This window comes from Arvicanthis niloticus, chromosome 23 (genome assembly GCF_011762505.2).
Source record: "Arvicanthis niloticus isolate mArvNil1 chromosome 23, mArvNil1.pat.X, whole genome shotgun sequence".
Classification (NCBI taxonomy): Eukaryota; Metazoa; Chordata; class Mammalia; order Rodentia; family Muridae; genus Arvicanthis; species Arvicanthis niloticus.
The window spans coordinates 645,149-669,203 of NC_133430.1; the positions used below are offsets into that span (position 1 = coordinate 645,149).

At 38.1% G+C, this 24,055-nt stretch overlaps 1 protein-coding gene across 1 annotated transcript in view; it reads left to right on the forward strand.

Annotated features, from left to right (window-relative positions):
* Itgb8 (integrin subunit beta 8) overlaps positions 1–24,055 on the forward strand; it is a 75,987-nt gene that overhangs the window by 4,860 nt on the left and 47,072 nt on the right. The window contains exon 2 of the mRNA XM_076920913.1: positions 21,954–22,039. Coding sequence (XP_076777028.1) covers positions 21,954–22,039 — 86 coding nt within the window. The remainder of the gene's footprint in view (positions 1–21,953; positions 22,040–24,055) is intronic.

A 24,055-nucleotide genomic window follows, 5' to 3' on the forward strand; every position in this document is an offset into this window, starting at 1 on the left:
ATGCCTCCCAAGCTAATTCTGTCTTTATTATACTGAAATACAAATTAGTTGGCATCAAAATAAGCCAAGAAGAGTCAATGGATACAGTTCATAAAAGAAAGGGCAAGTTTCAAGTAAGATTAGGAGAGGTAATCAAGATAAGTATGATAGTTTCTACTCCAATTAAATGTTTATGAGAATTTAGAAGTATCATGATATAAAACATTATATTATCTTTCCAGTTTTTACATACTACTATTTTAAATAAAAGTTTCTTGCAGAAAACACAGCATTGAGATAATCTTGTCTCTGTTCTTTACATTTACACACTTTTGAACTCCTAATGATTGAATCTGGTACAGACAGGGATAAATAACCTGTTTTTAAAATCTTGCCACAGACAGGCTCCCTTGGGTCCTTTTAAGGACCACAGAAGTAGAAGGTTCTGTTTTAAACTCAGATTTTCAAACTTTAACAAATAAACTCTGTTTCTCTGTAGTTTTCTTGCAACTCAGTAAACTGTCTTTGGTGAGTCTTTGGGCTTGCCAAGAAGAGATGCCCACCCATCTTCCCTGATGGAACCTGTTGTATGGCATCTCCTGTCACTGAAGAGTTTACCTTGTTTCTGTTATGATAACTCTATAATAACTGACGTAAAATCCTTATCATATACTTGAATCTTACCTTGCCAGACTGGAATGAGGATATCATCTTTTGTGCATCTATTGAATAAGCAAACAACTTTCCCTTAATGTTCCTATGTTTGTTCAATCTTTCTTGTTTTTAAAACTCTAGCTTCTGTTGCAGTGCAAGTTGATGATTGTCAAGTGTTGTCAGTGGAAGACAACACTTGAAGGTCTTGTGAAGGTTCTCCAATTTTATAAGAATTCTCTGAATTACACATCAACTCTATCATAAAATAAACCATAGAAAAAAACTTACATTTTATAAAATTTTATTTGACTATATGAAGCTGAATATTAATTTACTCAGTTAAAATCTTTACAAATGGTATCCTTAAAGATATGTTTGTCATTTGAGCTCAAATTCTCTGCCAAGCCTTTTTATAAATGATTCAATGAATTCATTAAATCTTCACAACAACACTGTGAGAAAAGTGGATTTATAACCCCTGCTTTTGAAAAGAGGGAATTGATGCACAAGAAATGAACAGTGTGTACAATGCATAACTAGTACAAGGGAGATCCAGAATTCGAATTCCTTTATACAGCTTCACAATTTCTTAAGGAACTTTCTGTGTATTATATAACCCTGTCTCTGTCACACATGCCACACCTGGGAGTTTTGGGCATCACCATGGCATGAGTAAATAGGATCCCATTGTCTGTTGCAAAGTAATCACAAGGATAGAATTTTGATTTTAGAATCATGGGTATCTTCAAAACATGCCTCCTGGGGAAGCTCCCAGTTATTCCCAGCTTGCCTCATATAAACCTCACTGTGGAAAGGTTTCTCATGTAGAGGGAGAAAAAACAGGTGGCTTAGTGGGGAACACCCTGTGGTAAAATCTGCTTCCCTGTGGTTCCTTGGCTTTCCAATGTGTCAGCAAGAAAAAAAAAAAAAAGAAAAAAGAAAAAAGAATGAGTCTCTAAGGTCCATCAAAAGTACTTATACAAAGGCCAGGTGCAGTAGTGCATACCTTTAATCCTAGCATTGGGGGAGAAGAGGCAGGCAGATCTCTGTGAGTTTGAAGCCAGTCTTGTCTACAAATTGAGTCCAGGACAGCCAGGGCTGTTACACTGAGAAAACATGTCTCAAAAAACATAAAACAAACAACAAAGGAAACAAAAAGTACTTATAGGAACAAATCTATGATGTGGTCAGATTATTAACCAACTCAGGCTAGTTAAGCTTCCACCTGCCTGTGTGCTACAGAGTAGCTGAAGTTCTACATCATTTCATATGTTCATATCATTTTTGGCTCACCCATGCATACTTAATAACTCGAGTGTTCCATTGGCTTTTAATAATTTTCTGGTTGGGAATTTGGCAGTCTATGAAGCTCTTAAACCTACAGTCCAGGGTCACATGCATATATTACCTTTTCTTTTGTGTTTTGTTTTTTGTTTTTTGTTTTTTGGGTTTTTTTCCTTAGCTCAAGACATTCTTCAGTTTAGTTTCTCAGGGAAAATGTAACAGGAGGTAGATGTTAGGACAGGCTGTCATAAAAGGGCTCCTGCCTTGACTCCTCAATGCCTTCAGGCTCTGCAGCTGAGTGGCATACAAACCCCCTCCAGAAGACCAAAGGTCCAATGCTGTCTGCTTTGTTTATGTCCTCTGCCTCCACCCCCACTGATCCCTCTGACAGGATACAATGTGCCTCCTGATTCTGTCTCCAGACACTGGCACAGTAGGTCCAATAAATCATTTGAAATGAATCACCTTGAATAATGTAAGAACAGTGAGCAGCTTTGAAATAAGATAGTGCCTTACACGTTAGTGCCTGATCCCCACTCAACACCAACCCTTATGTGAACCTATGTAATAAGAGTTTCTTCTAAAAGTGGAGTTGCTTGTTTTGCCTTTCCAAGTCTATCCCAGCAAGCATTTGCAGCAGATCCTGTCCTCTGGGCCTTTGCAGCATATCTTTACCAACATCAAAAGCTAAGACTCTGAATTATTAAATCTTAACTCCATAAGTCTGTTCTTTCTTAATTAGTCCTCACATACTTCTTTTCATGGTTACTTAGATAAGTATGAAAAGGATCCCTGCTTATCCCTCGTTGGTGCTGGCTTTAAAAACCACTTCATTTAGAGCACACAAAAAAAGCAATTAATAGACAAAGTATTCTCATCCATGTTACCATCGTGTGGCTTTTCTTAAGCCTTTAATGTCATGACAAGTACTACACTGAACTTTAGAGTTAAAAGAGTAAGAATGGTTAAGATTTGTGAAAGATTTCTACAGGCCAGGATGCCTCCTAAGCATGTGATGTGAAAATCTACTATTTCCTTATTGTTAACAATTCTCTGTGCTGGGGGAAGTTACCAGATAACTTCTGAAAGTTCTCTTACTTAGCTAATAAGTAATGGAAACAGAATTTAGAGCTGGATTTGACTCAGCACTCTGAATCACCATCATAGACTGCCATCTACAGGGGAGTGGAGTTCCTCTCTGACCTTGTGAGATCTCCTTGTATCCTCCTCTGGTTATGTCTCAATCTGGCATGAATGATCCATGGAGGGTGCCTTGTCTGTCAGTCACTTCTAGATTGTTCCTAAAATTCTTGATCTAATAGCCCCAAGCTGCTTTCTGGGCCTTCTTTTTGTACCAAACCCAAGACAAACAGCCAAATATGGCTAGATGCCAGAGGAACAAGACAGAGCTTAGACACACAGGCTGCAGTTTCCATGTAGGTAAATGGCTGCCTCTTTGCATTGCAGAATGATTCTAGAGCTGGGAGGGAGAAGACTAACCTTGGGTGGAGGTTTGAGAGCTTCATACACTGCCAAGTTCCCAACCAGAACTTGAAATTCTTTTGCTAGAATTTAATTAACAAAACACCTGAGAAATAAACTGTAAGAAGGGAAATTTGATTTGCCTTCAGGCTCCAGATTGTCCCACCTTTATCTCTTTAGACATCCTGGGCAGGCTACTGAGGCAGTGGGAATCTTTGGCAGAGAATGCTCACTTCATGGTAACCAAAACTCAGAGTGAGAGGGGGAGAAAAAGAGACTGTCAGGGAGCATGCTCATGAACATGGGCAAAAACAAGATCTGCCTTTCCTCAAGGACAAGTGTTCTACTTCCTCAAATAGGCTCTGTCTCCAAATGGTCTTTTCAAATAAAAATTCTTCAATGGATTTATCCATTGATAAGATTAGCATGCTCATGATCTGATTGCTACTCAGACTCACACCTCTGAACTGTTGCTTTAAGTACCAAGCCTGTAGCATGTGAGTCTTAAAGGAACATTTTATATCCAAATCACAGTGAACTCCTTTGATTTAATGATTTCTAATTCTAGTTTGCAAGTATTAAATTCTTGGCTTTGTTATTCCTGGTGTTGTTTGTACTCTGGCCTTGGCCTTGAAAAGTTACAGCAGACTTGCCTAATAGTTTAAATATTATTGGAGAGTGGGGCAGACAAGGATAGTATCAGAGTAAAGTACAGAAGGCTTTTATATTTCCCTACTTTCAGTAAACTCCAAGACATGAACTGAGTTCTACCCTCTTGCAAATAGTATGCCTGTGAGAGTCGGTGCACAAATATTCTTAAATTAGTTTTACCTTTTATTTCCTGGAATTAGTTTAAAATATCACAAGAAAGATCATTTTACTCACATGAATAAGCTAAATTTGGCCAAATTATTCAGCACATATAGTTACTATTAGTAGGAGGATGAATGTGTAGTAGGTAGCACCACACTGTTTTCAAGGAGTAAAGGAACTACTTTTCACTTCACTAATCAGGTTTAATGTTACCTTTTTTGACTTTCACAGTCAGTAAATCAGCATAATTTTCAGCCTAAGAAAACTGTAATGAAAGTGAAAATGGCATCCAGTGGGATTTTATACATTAAAGCAATCCCACCTTTCAATAGAAGAGCAGGAGTCAGTTCTTGTCAAAAAATTATGATATCAAACAAATATATTCAAATTATTCCAGTTATTTTTTAAAGGGCAATTAACTTAATTAAAATCCAAATCATTGACAGAAAATTGCAAAGTAAATTACAATGGTCTTATCATATATATTCTTTTAAAATTTTTATTAAATTTTAAGAAGTTATTTTATTTATTTATCATGGGTGTTTATGTGTGTATATATGTGGGCACCCATGCCATGGCATGAGTATGGAGGATAGAGGACAACATGAGTGAGCCCATTCTCCTGTTCTACTGTGTGGGTCCTAAGTATTGAACTTAGATTGCCAGACTTGCCTACTGTACGTATGTTCTCATGGTAACTTTAAAAGATGTTTCATTTTGATATATATATATATATATATATATATATATATATTACCATATTACATTTTAAAGCAGGATATAAGCTTTTAAGAAGTAACCTTTCATCCTGACCTTCCTAATGACCCATCTATCATAAGTGGTTTAGAAATGTGTTACCTCTTCCTGCAAGGCCTTGGTATGCATGCAAACACAGATCAAGAGGCTTCATTTTGCACAGTATATCTTGAACTATTAGAGTAAATCCAAAGTATCTAAAGCTATTTCATGTTTCATATTACTTCATTTTGCCTGAAAATATTAATAAATTTGACAGAGAGTCTGTTGTGATTATAAGTAAGTATTGGTGAGTGTGATTGGCCTAGAGTGATACCAAATATACCCCATGCCTAATACCGAAGTATAAAACAGAAATAGCTGGGAAGGGCTGTGTTAAGCCAAACATTCTGGATGGTTATAAGCCTGGGATTGTGGGAAGAAAGGATAGTAGTCAAGGCAGAAGAGAAGGATGGGACAATTAGACACAGTTCCACATGTGTCCTGCAAGGCACAGAGGATGGACACTGGGCTATTTCATGTTTTGAATAGCTTTAGATACTTTGGATTTACTCTAATAGTTCAAGATATACTGTGCAAAATGAAGCCTCTTGATCTGTGTTTGCATGCATACCAAGGCCCTTTGCCTTGGAATTGAATGACAAGTACCTTTCCAGGTAGAAACATTTTGCCTAATCTGAGCAAGGTCTATATACTGAGTAGCACTCTTTAGTAACTCTGGCAGGTATTGAGTGGGAGAGGGAAGCTTCTCAGAGACCGAATACCTCTATCTTACAAAGGGACTTTTGAATATTTAGAGATCTTAAAGGAAAGTCACTAAAATAAAAACTCTAGTTTCTTTAAAAGGAGAAAGTTGACAGAATGTACCTTGTAGAGTGCCAAACTGCTGGTGACTTTCCTAAGTACTGGAGAGAAGCTCCAAAGCCAGGCTGGCTTTGCCTAGTCATGTAAGGTATTCATTATTGACTTCTAGGGAACAAAGAATATGAGAAAGTAGTAGGAAGGGCAGGGATTGCTGTAGAACTGGCTGTTCTAGTTGCAAACAAAGAAGTCATTGTAGCAAACTTTATTGATGGCAGAGAAAGGATGGAGCCAATCTCTCTTAATACAAGGCATACCTCCTTAAAAGGTGTTCCTCTGTTGTCTTTTTGTACATTTGATTTGAATTTGTGTAATGAATTTTAAACAAGTAGATTATAATTTGTAAAAGACAACCTTCTACACATGACATACATTGGAAAAAAAAAAAAAAAAACAACCTTCATCTGGATGGTTAACCCTGAAAACAACAAAGCAGCTCAACTCATGATAGAAGTCAGTTTTAGGAATCCTGAGTTTGATTTAAAAGGTCACTTAACAGGTATGTTGGTGCTGATCTTTAATCCCAGCACACAGGAACCAGAGACAAGTGTATCATCTGCAGGTTAAAGGCCAGCTAGATCAACATAGCAAGCTCCAGGCTAGCCAAGGCTACACAGTGAGACCTGGTCTCAAAACAAACAAACAAACAAACAAACAAGCCAAACCTAACTAAACAACCAAACAACAAAAAGATCCCCTTTCAATGAGCATTTCAGGTCCAGTCAGCTCAAGTGACAGTCAAGAGAAAGGTCTAGTATATATCGGCACAATACCAGACCTCTCTAAGTTGGTGATTAAAATATAAGGATTAAATGTCTTTACCACTATTATTAGTTCATGGGATGCCTGTATAGATGATGCTTTGTGAAGAATTAAGACCACACAGGGTTCAGTGCTATCTGCTGGACTGAAAGGCGTGGGAGAAGAGGAAGGGGCTCCTGAGGGTTGCACATGTTTGGCTGAAGGCAGAGCATTTGGAAGATGATCAGCATTTCCTAGCTAAGTTCCCATGATGGCAATAAACAAGTCCAAGTCAGTCCTGGTCTGCCTGGAGGTCAGCACAGCACTAATACCAGAGCCCACTTCTCTGAGCCTTAATTATCTGTGACAGACTTTGTGGGACAGTGGATGATGTCTGAATATTATGGAGGAAGCAGATATCAGGACTTTGGAGAGAAATTCTGCCTCCCAGAGACGAGTTTGGCCTTGAAGAAGTGCAACTTCTTAATGAACTTGTGAGCAGGGTGGATATGCCTGGCCAGAACTGTCACTGAACATTATACTTTTCCTCACAGATAAACATCTTAACTATTGTCTAGAGACCACAAACTGTTTTCCTTCTGCGCTACAAATTATGATTCTTGGGGCTTAACCGTTTTTTCAACACAGTTTCTATGTGTAGAACACAAGTGTTCTTGATCCTTTGTGGTTACTAGGTATTTCTGTTATGTTAAGGAACATTTAGCAACAAATTATTCCAGACTGTATAAAGCCATAATCTCAGAGAGCTTACTAAATCATCAATCTGTGTGAGAATCTTTATTAAAGATGTTTATTAGTAAGCAGGGAACTAAATGCCCTGAAAAAAAAATCACAAGAAATACAGAAGTATTTCAATTTTTAGAGGCCTTTCTCTAGCCAAATATTACTCTTAAACATGGTTGTCCTAGAAAGAGTCTGGGTCATGATAACTTTACCTTCAATATTGCATATTCACCTTCGTAGAGCTTTGACAATACTGTTCAGTAAGTGATCCAAATGGTGCAAACTAGTTGGTCATAGAAATCTAGGTTCCCAGTGACTTTTCACAGATGATGTAGCATCAAACTGGGAGACTGGCAGGAAATTCTAGAAACTAAGGTAGTTTACAAATCATTTGTAAACTTGTGTCATAAGAGGTCTTTATCTATTCCTTCTCTGAATTGTTTTCATACCAAGGTAAAGTGTCATAAAGTTCAGGGTACCTCTGATTGTCTACAAGGGAAAGACTAAATAGCTATCAGCATTTTCACTCTGAGTATGGGAATATAGAATCCTGTAATCTCTGAGTTTCAGTGACATTTATTTTGGAGTATAGCAGTGTTTTAGACCCAAAAGGTAAATTAAAACAGTTATGTATACATGGACCTATGATTCTGAAACATTCTATAGCTTCTTTCATTGTGAGCAAGTAACTCTTATACTGCCCACTCAAATATGATTTTATTGGAGTATTATAGGAAGCTTGGCGTCTTTAGAAGAAGCATTAAGTCTGAACACTCAAAGAGGCCAGTAGGTGTTCAAAATCAGAAAAGACCTAAGTTTGAGAGGAAGCTGGGTAAATTCTAGGGGTCTTAGCAATCAGATTGAATAGGGGTTCTGGATAATGAGAATCATTTCTTGTCTCTGAACATCCTGCTGCTGTTTTGTGGTTGTCATCAATCTTGGTCTAGTCCTGGCAATAGGGTGTGATATTTAACAGGCAGCATGAGGCAGGGAACCAGACAAAATAGAGGTGCAATCATGCAATAAAAAGGCCCCAGAACTTCCTCGAGGAAGTTTGCTTTGTCCCTCTTTGTCTCCATTTGAGGTGACAAGTCCCTGTTATCTGATGCCACTCTACCCTGCCTGATCCTTTTTGTGATATAGTTGTAAAGGTTCTGTTTTACATCAGGTTTGGCTATGATGCCATAAACTTCACACAGCAAGTACTGTAGCCTTAAAATCTCTGTACAGTAGCAGGCAATACTAGAAAACCCATAGACAAAGAAATGCCATCAAAATCATTACTAGTCCAAAATCCTGAAGAAATGGAATCTGCTACCTCTACTCCCCAAATGACAGGATATTCTTTTTTGGACTAAATCCTTGCCCACTTCTTCATCCTAAGCAACCAGTTTTTACTAATACTAGCAGGGTTCTTGTGAGGTGAAAAGTAGTTAAACTTAGATTCCCTGGGCTACATGTAAAAGTTGTTTTAATAAAGTTCATGATCATTCATATCCTGACTCCTTTTTAAAGTATTTAAGATGTGTATATATGCTTTCCTCTGTTGACAATGACCTTATTTAAATGTTATTTGTTAAGAGAAGGAAACCTTACAGTTATCATTTGATCAGATTCACAAAACTCAGAGCTGATCAGAAAACATCATTAAAACATCATTAGGAGTTCCATGGGACCTTGGTCTTGATACTATGGAAATTGCCTTTAGACAGAGTAACTGCTCCTGAGGATTTGAGGGAGTACACACGGCAGTGGTATTGAGCTGCAGAGGAGTCCTTTGGCTCTCAGTCCCTCAGAGCTTTAGACGGTTTACAGGGCAGATGCACTGTAACAGAAGACAGAACCTCAATGTCTTTATAAATATTAAGGTTTACTTTTTGCTTTTTCTCTCCTCAGCAGAGTGTTAGAGTGTGGATCCCTGGCTAATAGAAGATTTTAAGGATGTTTATTTCTCAGTACACATGGGCACAGTATGTCCCTACTGTCATTAACTAAATCATCAGAAAGTGCCATCCATCCAGACTGTGCATGCTGTACCTCAAGAACATAGTCTGCTTGTACTGTGTTTAAACTGTGAAATATGTGTGTAAAATGAGAAACAGGAGGATTAACTAATGAGTAGACTTGGGATATCAAAGAGCCCAAATTCAGGGTTGGCTCATAGAGGAAAATATTAGCGTATGTAGGCTGGGAAGTAGTACAGAAGAGGCATAACAGATGAGATGTGTCCAGGCTAACCTCCTCCAAGATGGGCATGCTGAGTTCCTGAGTGGATTGAGAAAAGGGGACACAGATGGGGAAAAGCAACATGAATGACACAGAAGTAAACACAAGTCAGATGTGGGGGAGGGTGAGAGAGAATACACACAGGGCATTTCGATCAATGCAAAAGATGCCCATTCATTCTCTCACTCCACAAATATGTACTGTTTAGAGCATGCCTGGTCTTTCTCTAAATGCTAGGAGATGACAGAGAACAGAGTGAACAAAAGTATTTGTCTCATCGGAGATTACATTCATATGACAAGGAAACAGTTTAAAAAAAAAAAAAGGAAGAGGGTGGCTAAGTGGGTAAAGTACAAGCACTAAGACCCGAGTTCCATTCCCCAGCACCAGAATAAAAGCCAAGCATGGTGGCACAAACCTGTAGCCTCAGTGGTGGTGGGGGGACAAAGATAGGCAGATCCCAGATCCTAGGGGGAAAATCTTGTCAACCAGTTGCTGAAATGGTAAGGTCTAGGCTTTGAAAAGCTATCTCAGAATCAAAGTGGACAGTGACAGAGGCACTTAGCATCAATTTTTGCCTACATACATGTACCCACATGTACACAAAAACACAGTGTTCTTTTCTCCTCTCTCTCTCTCTCTCTCTCTCTCTCTCTCTCTCTCTCTCTCTCTTTTTCTCCTCTCTCCCTTTCTCTGTCATGCGTATGCACGCTCGTACACACACACACACACACACACACACACACACACACACATACACACACACATACACACACCAATACACACACCATCCTTTTCCATGTGAGTTATTATCTTGGTAGGAGTCAAAAGAATAAATAATAAGCTACTGTCTTCTGCAAGGATTCACTACGTGGGGTGGTGAAGAAATGAAGGAAGAAAAGACAGACACACAGACACCAAAAATCTGAGATGGTCTATCTAGTGGAAAAACCATGGCAGTGGAAGCTCTTAGTCTAAATTGAAGAAGCTACCCAAATTAACCAAATACTTTGTAGGCTTAAACAACCTAAGTTGGCCACTAAGGAGCTGAAGCCAAAAACATATATAAAGTGTCATTAGTTCAATTTTTAAAAGCCATATCATGCAATTTACTGTTTTCTGTAACTGTTTTTTTTTTCTGGAGAAAAAAAAATATATTTTATTTGGCACTGGTTGCTCGTTTAACAAATAATATTCTAATTTACAATGTTAATTGTGCATCTTATTGATATAACATTTAGAATGAGTGTACAGATTATGACAGACTTGTGGAGGAGGTGCTGTGTCCACATGCAGACCCCTCCCATTTTCTGTATGGGCTGATGATGACATTTAGTAGTGTTAAAACAGGAAACAGTGATTGTTCACTCAACATTATGTGCACGTGTTGTAGCTAAAGCATGGGGATTTTGTTGATCATTAAAATAAATCTTGCCAGTTATAAACTGTATCTTAAAACAGCCTCATTTGCTAAGATGTATAATCTTGTACAGGCTAGAGATCTTCACCACTCATGTCCCATTAATTCATATTTTGCTTTTAAAAAGTTCTTTGGTTTTTTTTTTTTTTTTTTTGGTTGTTGTTGTTCTTTCTTTTTAACAATTTGGAGGACAAGCAAGGCCTGTGATTTGGGGAGCAGCACCTCTAATCCACCAGCAAGCAGAACCTCAGCTGAGTTCAGTAACAGAGCCAAGGTCAGGGGAGCAGTTGTGACTGAGGACCAACCTGCCCTCTTCCCTGGTCCAGATTTGGCTGTCAGGGCAGAACTGGAAGTTAGCAAGTGAAAGGCCACTGTGAAGAGCACTTTATGCTTTTGCCTAATTAGTAAGCAGCTCAGAGCATCTCCTGGCAAGAGGCCAGGGAAACAGTTGAAAAGAGGATCCTGCCTCTCTCCACTGAGCACTAGCCAGCAGACCTGATTCATGTCTCAGCAAGAGGCTCAGGCAGAACTTTCAAGCTAAAATTCATAGTTATCCTGAGCATAGAAAGAAAATTAATCTTGCAAAGGGCTGAAGCATGTAGGGGGTTCTTTGGCATTGAGTATACCAAACACTTTTTGGGGAATGAAACATCCTCACTTTTAGAGTGGGAGAATAAGCTGACTTTAGGATTGATGATAGGAAAACTGCTGACTGAATATTTGTACTTAAGTTATGTCTTAGGGTATCTGGGGTTACTGAGTTATCACTTAAGGACTAACATTAATGACTCTAATGCTCAGGAGCTTTGAGGGGATTGGTTTTCTGTTGTTCTCAACTGCATGGTGTGGGGGCAATCCTCAAGATGAAATGCTCTGTAGTCATGACTGCCCATGCCTGTTCCCAGGCATACTAGCTGGATGATGACTTTGGGTTGAAAATTAGCTTCTCTAGACTTTAGTTCACCATCAAAAAAAAAAAAAAAAAAAATAACAAAACAGAGATAGCAGTGCCACCCTTCAAAGGATTTTTATACCGTCAGTGAGACTCAGTTTAGAGCCCAACCTGAGGTAATTACAAGATAAATTTTTACTGTTTTAATTTTCCATAATTGTACCTGAAGGTGAATATAGACTTGACTTTTCAAGTGGCAGTATCCAGACCTTTGAAATACAGTGTGGAGAAAACAATTTCTAACTGGACTTCATCCATGTAGGTTTCTATTTATTTTATTAAAAACTAAATTCCTGGACTGAGAAGTGGTACATGGCTTGTTGGGTATAAGCATGTGGACCTGAGTTTAGATCCTAAGAATTCACATAAAACCAGGTTGATAATGTATATCTGTAATCTCATTGCACCAGTGGCAAGATGAAAGACAGAGATAGGAGAATAAGCAGGAATTCACTGACCATCAGACTTGAGTGAGGTGTTTCCTCTGGTGAACAAGAGAACTTTTACAAACCATACAGATAGGAGTCACACACAGAGACAGACACACAAGGTTTACAGAAAAGCAAGGTGAATTTCTTAGGATGTAGGTGTTGCCTTGCGGTTTTAATCAAGTGCACACCTGCAATATGACTCTCAGTTTGGAAGATTCTATTCAGACAAAGGATTTCTTACCAGAGGGCATTTTTCTTTTGCTTCTTTAACAAAGACATTTTTTCTGGCATGTGTGTTTTGGGTTTACTGTTGTTGCTGTTTGTTTTTTAGAGTGGGAGAAAAGGAAATTCCTACCTGCATAGAATTGGAAAGGAAAATAGGGAGAGCCCCCTGGAACCCACTCTATCCAGTATATTAAGTTCAAAACATGTAGGGTGGAAAGCTGGTGAATATTTGGCTTTTATAGAAAGGGAGTGTGCCTCATAAACAGGATAGTTGGAATGTATGGAAAAGTTCCAGTTAAAACAAGACACAAAGCACATGACTAATATTGCCTTTCCAAGTTAGACAAATGCAGCCTTAACCAGAATTTACCTCAGAGTAGCCTCTGGAACCTTCTTTGAGTCCTGAGCTTTTGATGTTTTTGAAGTCTGAGGCTTTGGTAGAAAGCTGTGCTGAGAGATGAGTGGTCTTGACCCTACCTTTCTTCCTAAGTTTGTCTCACTTTCCTACCAGTTGAGTGTCTGAAGAAAAACTGAAATGTCAAATGAACAATCTGTTGCAAAACCAAATTGGATGCTTTGTGACAACTTGGCCCACCAAAGAACATCATGACCTAGGGAAAAATAGGAACAGCAATCATCAGGCAAGCCAATATTAATGTTGTGTGTTCATCTGCTTTACACATCAAATGATATAGATATAGATGATATAGATATAGATATCAGGGTGTACATGGAATATGATCTAAACATAACCTTCTTTCAATTCAATTTCTGCACTTACCTAGCCTTCAATCCCTGCTCCAATTCAGACTGTGAGGTCAGAGTCCTTCATCACTGACGGCTGTGGGGAGTAGAGGCTTCCAATCGTCAAACTGCTAATTGCTTTGTTCTTACTTCTCATTGCTCACCATTGAAACATTCAGGGCCAGTGGTTCTCAACCTTCCTAATGCTGCGACCCTTTAATGTAGTTCCTCATGTTGTGGTAACCTCCAAGCATAAAGTTATTTTCACTGCTACTTCATAGCTGTAATTTTGTTAGTGTAATGATGTCTCAGGTCCTAGGACCATTAGAAATCTGTGTTTTTCAATGGTTGTGACTCACAAGTTGAGAACTTCTGATTTAGGCTGATCTTGGCCTTCGGCCTCCCTGGGGAGTTCCAGTTTATACCAATGACATAACTGTAATTGTAACTAATTATACTCATGCCCTGTTAAATGTAAAAATTGCCTGAAGATAAAGAATGAATAAATAAAGCACCCAATGGGCCCACTAGTCAGAGCCTTTCAAACTGATTATTATGTATAAAAATATATTATAATGAAAACTTCTGCTATGATCCTCTCTGATCAGGCCCCTAGGGACCATGAGTTTCAACACAAATGAAGGTTACTTGTAGCTATATACTGGCTCTTCTTGTAAATTTGGCATTCAGATTTATGCCATCCTAGCCCAGTGCAACAGACTCATTTTGGATTACCCCAATCCAACGAAATGATTAGACCAATAACTAGGACCAATGACTAGAATGTACAGTGTTATTACAACATTCCAGACCTGCCAAAGTTAAACTGGTCTTTTCCCATTTTGCTTTCCTAATATAACTGCATGAACTATTTGCTGGCTGGAAAATGGGAAAGTTGAGTCTTGTCCTTGAAACACAAGGTAACATACACTAAGGACCTCTCATCCCCAAAGCCCCATCTGGCTTAAAGGAGCAATTCTTCTTGCCATTCATAAGGAAGTTCCACATTGGGCTTATTCCAACATAAAAAAGGAACACTTTCTGAATGGAACTTTGGCTTTGATCTGAGCAACCAAAGAATAAAAATGGATATAGTGGTTTTTGTATCTGATGAGAATAAGATTAAAAAGTGCTGTTTAGTTCAGTATCATCTCATCATATTGTCAAGAATTCTTTTGAAACAAATTTAATTTTCAAAAATAAATTGTATTTTCAAAAGACTTTCAAAATAAAAGTTGTATTTTCAAAATAAATAATGTTGCTAGGGTATATTTGTTTTCATGGATTTGGAGAGTCATGTACTTTGTGCAGATGTGGATCAAGAAGCAAACATAGTTATGTTGCCTTTTAAAAATAAATGTTTGGTAAATGAAGGCTATTTTAAAATGAAAGCATTCAAGAGCTATTATAAACCCCAGGAATTAAATTTCCAAATTAAGCTTCACATAGAATTCTGTTTATTAATTACACATTTACTGAGCATGACCCAGGTACTAGGGATATAAAGAAAATACATTATAGGCATGCAAGAGAGCTCAGCAGGTAAGAACACTTGCTACAACCTGAGTTGGATCTCTGGAACCTATGTAATGGTGGAAGGAGAGAATCAACTCTGCAAAGTTGTGCTCATGATGACATGTACCTGACATGCACAAACATATACACATATCACATACACATGCACTTGAAATAATGATAAATAATAATAATAAATTAATCTTTTAGACAAAAATATGTTTAAAGAGTCTAGTAATCTCCAAGGGAAAGCAAACAAAATGTGTGAGGGTGGGGGTCTTTTCAGCGTGGTAGGTTTACTTCATGTTTGTGAGAGAAGATGTCCCAGTTGTTTTAAAACCATGTACTTGAATTTTTTTGTCTCTCTAAACTCTTAGGTAAAAATTTGTTAGTTAATATCTGTCAATATTTTAGTGTGAGGTTTTCTAAAAGCAGTGGGTTAATTAATACCAGGATATATGTATTCTCAGCCTCAGATGCAGCTATTGAGTGTTACATACAGACAGATTCAGAAAGGCATAGATCCTCTCTGAATCTTTAGTATTGACTTTCTGAGGCAAGCTCTGTCTGGTCGAAAGATGATGATGGGCATTGGAGATATTTACACATACTAGAAAATAAGAAACAGGAGGCAAAATAAAGAAAATGCCTTTTGAGAACCTTTCACAGAAGACCCATTAAGCAACTCTGTGATAACTCTGTCATTAGAGTGATTCATACTACCATCATCATTGCAAGAGAAGCTGGGAATTGTGACATTCCAGTTCCTATCAATGCTGGTTTAAAAATCCTGGGTATAGTAATTTAAAAGGAACAGGCAGGCCAATAGTTTAGCACTAATTGGGGTAGACCATTGCAGATGTTGGTGGCAGTCTACCTAAACTTCTTTCATCAGAATGTCAGTTGCCTTGCCTTCTGCTTTGAACTCCTGTTGTTTGAATTGTTCCCTTTCCCAGAAGAATTGTTCTCCTTCCAAGCATGTTAAGGGAAAGCTATTACAACCCAACTCTACCCTACACTGGCCAGCCTACAACCTTTGAGCTTGAAGTTAGACCTTTCCTCAAGGTGGGACAAGATTGTGATGCCATTTGTGCTCTGGGATCCACTACTGTGCTCTTCCCAACCATATTTCTCAACAATCCAGTGCTAAGGATCTCTGTATTTTTTTCTCATAGTTCCCTCATTTCTTCAGTCTTTCTTCATCTACTAGTAAGACTTAAGCGTTATCATATCACCTTCTCTTCTTCTAAAACTGCTTCAGAATTCCCAATCTGAAAAAGCTAACTAAGAGGACAAACATAAAAAAATATGCAATTTTCACTCTCACTAAATTCACAATGGTGTGTGATTTTCTACATGGACACATGCACACACACACACACACACACACACACACACACACACACATCTACACATGCACACACCAGCAAAAGAAGCAGCTGAACCTACAATATTGCTTTCCCCATAGACACACTGACCTACAATGCTTTGATTTGAATGCTTATTTATAAGTTTGAAACAGATTAACTAATATAGTAAAGGATAAAAGGGGGAGTCTGCTAGTTGACATTATTTACTATATTATGTTAGAGACTAGTAGCTTCTGACTCCATAACTTAAGAGCAAATCACACATATAAGAGAACAATTTTAACTACTTATAAATAGATAAAGATGTATTTTGTCCATAAGTAATTAATTTAATAGCTAAAGCTTTGATATAAATGTATTGTAATTCTTTTATCTGCTTCCTTATTGGTTCCAAGGGTAGAATTTGTCTACACACTACATAAAACAGTAAATGAAAAATTGTAGCTTACAGTGTTTGAATGTTGTATGTATGAAGTCCAAGCATAGACCCATAGGAAGAGAAAAAAGTAGAAGACCTGTGCCATTTTCTCATGGCCTTTGTTTTGAGGTGTGGTCTCAGGAACTAACTTGCTCATCTTAGCCTTCAGAGCTTCCCTTCTCAAATCCTATTTCAAGAAATGTTCCTGCCTCCTCCTGTCTTCTCTGTTCTGTTGCTTTTCTGATCCCTACTACTCTTTGACTTTCATTTCTCAGCCCAGTTTTCAGAGAAGTTACTCCCTACCTAGTCTTGAGTTTTATAGGGACATTTAGGAAACAGTAGCTCAAACCTTGGAGTAATTAGATGATTCTAATGATTGAAGCATCAGTGTTTTTCTTTGTTGCTGTTTATACATCAAATAGCAGCATACATTGAGTCTTTGTATTAAAAAGCTTCAGTAATCAGATTCAAAATCTTGAGAGTAACGGTAAGGAGACCATGGCACACATTCATAGGATGATATGAGTATCAAGATGACCCTGGAGTTACCCTTAAAGAATACATAGACTCTGTGTGTCTGATTTGGTTGTTATCAAAATACAGTGTTGATTTTACTTCCACTTAAGGAAGTAGCTTTATACAATTTTCCAAGCATAATTTGACTTGTATAATAAATTGAAAAAGGACAGGGACAGTGCCTGGAATAATGTACTCTCTTACAAATCATGCCGTCTAGTAATAATGGAAGAATCTGGAATAAGTGCTTCTAAACATCAAAGTTTACAATGCCTGTCAATCCTATTTGTTCAGAAAAAATAACAACATACCATTTAAATTACATAAAATTTTCACTGTACAGTCTTTACAGAAAGAAAATAATACTGGAAATCTTGTTTCTAGCCTTCATTTGGCCTGATCATTTGATTTGAAGAAAGCTCTCAGTCTAAACACCAAAACACATATTATGTTGTTTGTTTCTTTGGGAGGTGTGTTGGGGCATGCTTGTTTGATTTTGTTTGGGGTTCTTATCATCTGTTTGAGTTTCCTTACTTCTACTGACTAGATAGTCTCAAAATGAGTAGTGATGAAATCTAAACAAAGAAGACTGAGCTGAGCATCATGAATGTGCAGGACCTGATCTTTCTGCCTTCTGTGGGTGATGGTTACTTATTAATTATCCCATAAGTGGACATTCATAGACAACATTTCATATATATCACAATGAAAACATGAATAAAATGAATATGTTCCTAGAAAGCTTCTACAATTTGGACGTCTGTTGGGCCCAGCTTTACTCACAGGACTATATTGGCACATGTTTCTTTAATTCCTTTGTTTTTAATAATCATTTTAAACAACTAAGCTGGGTGCATTAACTTTTTGCTCACCTATATTTTGATATTAGCGACAGTTTAAGTTTTTGTCTTATGACTCAAGAGACTTACATATTAAGGGCAGACAGCAAAGTATATTTACTACAGATATAAACACATACCACCATGCATTATGGGAACCTAGAACTAAACATAAAATCACACCTATGTATAAAAAATTATGTGTACATGAGCACTTATGATTTTTAATGTCAATTATAATATTACAATAGGTCCTCTACTGTGTGTTACTATGCTTGCCTACTTTAGAGCATCATTGCAGAAACATGTGGGTTAGATACTCATTAGAGAAAGAAAATGACGTTATAGAGGTTTTAAGACATATGTTAGTAAGTGGCAGCTCTGTAAAAGTCTGGTGCTGTTTCCAGTAACCATTTAGCAATACTGCCCCAACATATCTTCTACTCCTTCAAGTCTCATAACATAATGTAAAAATTTTCTCATAGGTCAAGGGTTAAAATTACTTAGACAATAAACCATTAATTTCTTTACTGATTTGTGTCACAGAGAAATGACACATATTTCAGGGGACTAAAAAGATACAAAATATGTATTTGGAGTCATGTGGCTTTAAATGTTGTCAGCATGTACATAAGAGTACTCATTATGATCAATATAAAACTATATTAACTAAGAATGTAAGGCTAGAATATAAAGACTAGTGTGCACAAAGCAACAACATTGGACAAAAGGCTGAACAAGTGGACACTGTAATCATAGATGAGGGAAGAACTCCTCAAGCCCACACTATAATGAGGTGTCAGGGCAGGGCCCTGGGCTGCTAAGAAACCACCTCATTCTTATATTCGGAATGAGAAAGCCAAAGAGCCAAATATACCCAGGGGCTGATAACAAATGCCAGAGTCCTAAACAACACTTGTCCATTAAGGTGTGTGTGTTGTGTGTGTGTGTGTGTGCGCGCGCGCGCGCGTGAGTGAGAGAATTGTTGACTAATAGTCCAATCAGTGACAAGAAATGCCATAATTAATATGTTATTTAAATGTTAGTCACTTTTCTAACTTGCATATTTTTAAGTTAAAGAGCAATCTCATAAAATTCTGTCAAAACATATCTGGCAAGTATAACCATGACATTGTACAGAAATAATGTTTGACACTGTTCCTATGTAGCTCAGTTCCCCACCTTCCCCCAGGTTTGCAGAACCTTCTTCAGGCCCACCTTCTCTAGATCCATATCTGGGCTCAATCTTTGTAGTTATGTAGGCTCTGAGCACTGTCATCCCTGGAATCTGTGATGTATCCACAGGACCAAGGTCCCTATCCATCTTGACTATCATCTTTCAAGTGTCTGACTTGGACAACAGTGGTTGGCCCTGTAATTTTTTAAAATAAGGGAATACAGAGAAAACTTCTGCAGCTCTTCATGACCACTCATTTGGGTAGTCTGTCACATGGGCAAGAAGATGGCTGCTACTTCAAGGCCAGCTTGGGCTATACAGAGTTCTAGGCAAGATAGGAAGGGAAAGAAAATTTTGGTTGTAAGTTTGCTGATTCCCATGTGGAAGAAAGTAGGAGCTTAACAAAAGCTCAAAACTGGGGAAACCTAGGTCAGAATTAGACAAACATAAGACATAGCCCCAAGTTCTGCTTCTCTTCTTCCAGGATTCTGCAATCTTAACTGGCAACATAAAGTTCTATCTGTTGAGTCAGTGGCCCATTCAAGTCTGAACTGAATTGAAATACATGTCACTCCATGTTCCAGGAAGGTCAAAGTCAGCACTAGTAAAGGTCAAATCACCTCTGTATCTTATTTATTTCTTGTTGCTGTAACAGTATATCTGATATTAAGTAATTTATAAGAAGTCTATTTCTCACAACTCTAGAGGCTGGGGAACCCATCATAAAAGAGCAGTCATTGCATCCTTTGTGAGGGTCCTCTGCCTTCATGTGACAGAGTCCAAGAAGGCAAAAGGGGGTAGTCACAGAGAAGCCTCTTTTAAAAGGGCTACAGTCTCAGAGTGGAGGAATCTCAGACACATTCTCACTCTAGAGGCCCCACCTCAACCACTGGATTGGAGATGCAGAATGCACAAAAGTTTGCCAGTGTGCCTGATTTCTAGACCCAGTTTGGTTTTTTTTTCTGGAAATAAAACTGAAAGGTCACTTCGTCTTCTGAATATTTTAAGAATTATTTAAGCAGGGTTTTCTTTTTCTTTTTTTTTTTTTTCAGACTAAGCCAGATGGATGATTTGGACTAGGCAGTCTCCATATTTAGATAGCTAAGCTGGTAGTGAAGGGAGCCCAAAACAGAAGTTATTTTTAGTTCTTGGAATTCTAGACTAGATCTAGGAAGATCGGTGGATAACTCTTACAGATTTGTGTGTATGTGTGTCTGTGTGTTTGTGTGGAGAGAGGGGAGAGGGGAGAGGGGAGAGAGGAGAGAGAGGGGAGAGAGGGGAGAGAGGGGAGAGGGGAGAGAGGGGAGAGAGGGGAGAGAGGGGAGAGAGAGAGAGAGAGAGAGAGAGAGAGAGAGAGAGAGAGAGAGAGAGAGAGAGAGAGAGAGAGAGAGAGAGAAGAGTATGCTAGGCTTAATGCAGAGCCTGCCTAGGGAAGACAGGGGAGGGTGCACATAGTCCTGACACTCTGCTATAGTTAGTACCTCTCTACTGTAGTTGCCGCCTCCACTCTGCCCACTTTAACACCTGGGCTATGACACATGCAAGTCAGAGCTGTTTCACCCTGGATTCCAAAATGTTTAGGAAAGTTGAAAGAGAGAAGAAAAATTGCAACATGAATTTGATGGATCCTATCCTTGTAAATTCTCACAGTCATGTGTAATTATGTCCATAAGAATGCATACTTCAATGCTGAACGCACTTTTAAGGGGAGAAATACAGATTAGAATATGTGAACCAAGAGAGCAAAGAGAGTACTGTATGACACAATATAGAGCAATACTTTAAGAGAACCACAGCCCCACCTCTTTCCATTGCTCTAAAGTAGAGAGAACTATCCTCACCACATCCCCATAGCAATTTGCTGAAGTCCCCTGTGTTTGTACATAACCTGTGTATTCTCTCCCACCTGAACTGTAAGTGACTCATAACCTTGATGTCCACCTCATTCACTGTGAGTCTATGAACAAAGTGGAGATAATTGATTTTCAGTGCCTGTAGGCCATCTCAGGTTAAAGGATAAACTACAGGATCACTAAAAAAAAGAAAAACTGATACATGCTCATTCTGTATTAGAGTCTATGTCTATGTTTACCGTAATGAACCTTTTTATAATCAAGAACTGGGTACATGGAGGAATAAAGGCAATTTTGGGATACAACTATCTATTCAGAAACAGCCCAGCATAGGAATGAATGATCTTAATGTGATCCAATCTAAAGAAAAAAAAAATACATTGAATTAGCTAAAAGGGTTTACTCAATTGAAACACTCTGTGTCTAAAATACTGAATCATGCCACAGCATCTAGATCTGCATTACACAAATCGGTATTAACACAATCTACTTTGACTGGAACTACTTTAAATGTCTGTCAAGATTACTTCTCAGAAATTTCCCTCACTGTGACTCAGCGTGCCTTCACCTGTTGGTAAGCTCATTTTTTACATGAAAACCAGCAGAAGGAAGAGCATGGTTCAGAGATTATGAACTATGCCTTCAATGAACTGAAATTTTAAAAGGTTCCCTTGCAGTGCATCACAAACTTCAGTGAAGCTAAATCCCCAGATTCAACAAAGGTCACATTTCCATCTTCCTCCTTTCTCCCAGTCCTAGAAAATTAAATGTTAGCTATCTCGATGCCTGTTAATGCTTTCCACAGCAATTATACAGTATTTTATGCTATCTATTTCTAACAAAAGGTGACCCTGTTTTACTTTTCTAACTGCAATTTGAATTGTGTTCACTTTCCATCTTTACGGAAAAAAAAAAAAAAAAAGCCTAATGGTTCATCTTAACTTGAATTTCAGAACACAATAGATGTGGCTCTGCAAATGTGGTCTCCTGTGCCAGGTGCCTCCAGCTGGGTCCGGAATGCGGATGGTGTGTTCAAGAGGTGTGTCTTGTTTTTGTTTGTTTGTTTGTTGTTGCTGCAACTTTTGAGTTTTTTCTATCCTTAACTTCCCCTCTAGCCTGATCTCATTGCCCCAATATTCTGTATTTTAAGGATGCATCAGGGAAACTTTATTTGGCTTTCTGTGGGAAGGCAGCTTATCTGACTGAATATAAAATCAATTGTAATATTTTTGTTAGAAAAAGTGTGGTAATTTTGACATGAGTGTAAACCATTTATGCTTTCCATATGTTCTATAGAAAAACTTGGCAAGCATAATAATGTTGATAGTTCAGTAGACTTTGTTATAAGATTCTTGCTGCAACTTGTAGCATAAAGTTATATACCTAAGTTTGCTAAGTTTTGCTCTTTTAATACTTACTCATAAAAGAAAAGCAGGACTATTCATTGGTCCATTTTGCTTCTTTTTATGTGAAATACTAAAAATTCAGTGATTTCCGAAAATTGTATAACAATTTTTGTTCCTTATAGACAATGTGATGTCTTTATTTTTATACTTAGACCTGTTCATAAAATATTATGTACATTTAAATCCTATAGAGTGGTGAATAATAATACGCTGTTAATTGTTTTAAAAGTTAATGTTTTGCATTCTGTGTGGAGAAACAAATTCCAACAAAATTCTTAGTAAAAATTATAATGTCATCTTTTTTTTTTTTTTTTTGCTTTAAAGTTGTTTTATGATGTTTTTGAAATCTTAAATCAGTGGTACCTATCTCTATATAATGTTTTCCCAAGGTGCCATCTGCTACATTGGAGTTTCTTTTGACGTTATTTGGGTAGTTTTGTAGTTACTTATGCAACTCCTGGGCATTGCAACCAATGAGCTTTCAGAGACTTCTGCCTAACATGGATATGAATCTCTAGTTTTACTTCCCCTAATTTATCTCAACAACTAAATTCCCATCATTTTGTCACCCTCCCTTCTCACTCTCCCTCCTCATAAATGCAACAGGAAGACAAAGACTACTGAGAAGTAGCAGGGATGATGGATATCACTCTGACCTGTGAACAAGTCAGGGACTACAGTGTAAGAGATTCACATACAATAGCCATACCTAAAAGCTACCTTTTCTGCTGACAGTCCCATGTTTTCCTGTGTTCTCTGAACTCCATCATAGGAAAAATCAGATGTCATTAACTAACAAGGAAGTACTTTGTCACCACCCAGCAAGTCACACAATGTCATTAAAAGGAAGATTCCAGAGTTTCTTAGTCTAAGATCATCAGTCCTATGATCTAAAGACTAGGCAGCAGTCTCTCCATTCTCCAAGCATGCCTTTCTCTCCTCACCTCTACAGCCTTGAACATGGAGTTGCCTTTGTAGGGCTTTCTGTGTCAGGGATGTGGCCTGGTTTTTCTGACCCTAAGCCAATACTCCACTCATCACTTTAAAGATAGCCTTGCTCTTTGTGCCAAGCCATCTTCAGCTGCTGAGTGCTTTAGTGGGAGTTGTTGGGGTGAGCTTTCAGAAATATGCTTCAAAGCGTAGTTGTCAGCCAAGTGTGACATTGGGTTCCAGAGAGACCACTCCTCCTCACAGCTGTGATTGATACAAAAGGGAAGAAAAATGGCAGCTCTGAAAATACCCATCTGTCTGCCCACAGAAGCAGAAACTTGGGAGTGTGCCAAGGGATGGGAATTCAGAAGGAAGAAGGCCAGTGCAGGGGGGTGTGCTGAGGAACAGAAGGAACCTGTGTCAACTATTGGACCTGCAAATAGGGACCTTGATGAAAACATTGAACATTTGCAAGGTTATTCTTACACTATAGTGTAATGTGATTCATGTTTAGAAAGAGACACCAAAGACTAAAGAGACACCAAGTTCAATTTAAGCCGTTATTCTAATGGTTTCTAACTGTAAACTATGTAAACAACTATATAAACTATGTTACTTTATCCCTTTAAATCACATTTTTCCCAATCTCTAAAATGGAAATACTGGTTCTGCCTACCCCACGCTTTAACCAGTATGTAATGAAGTAATATATGGATAGG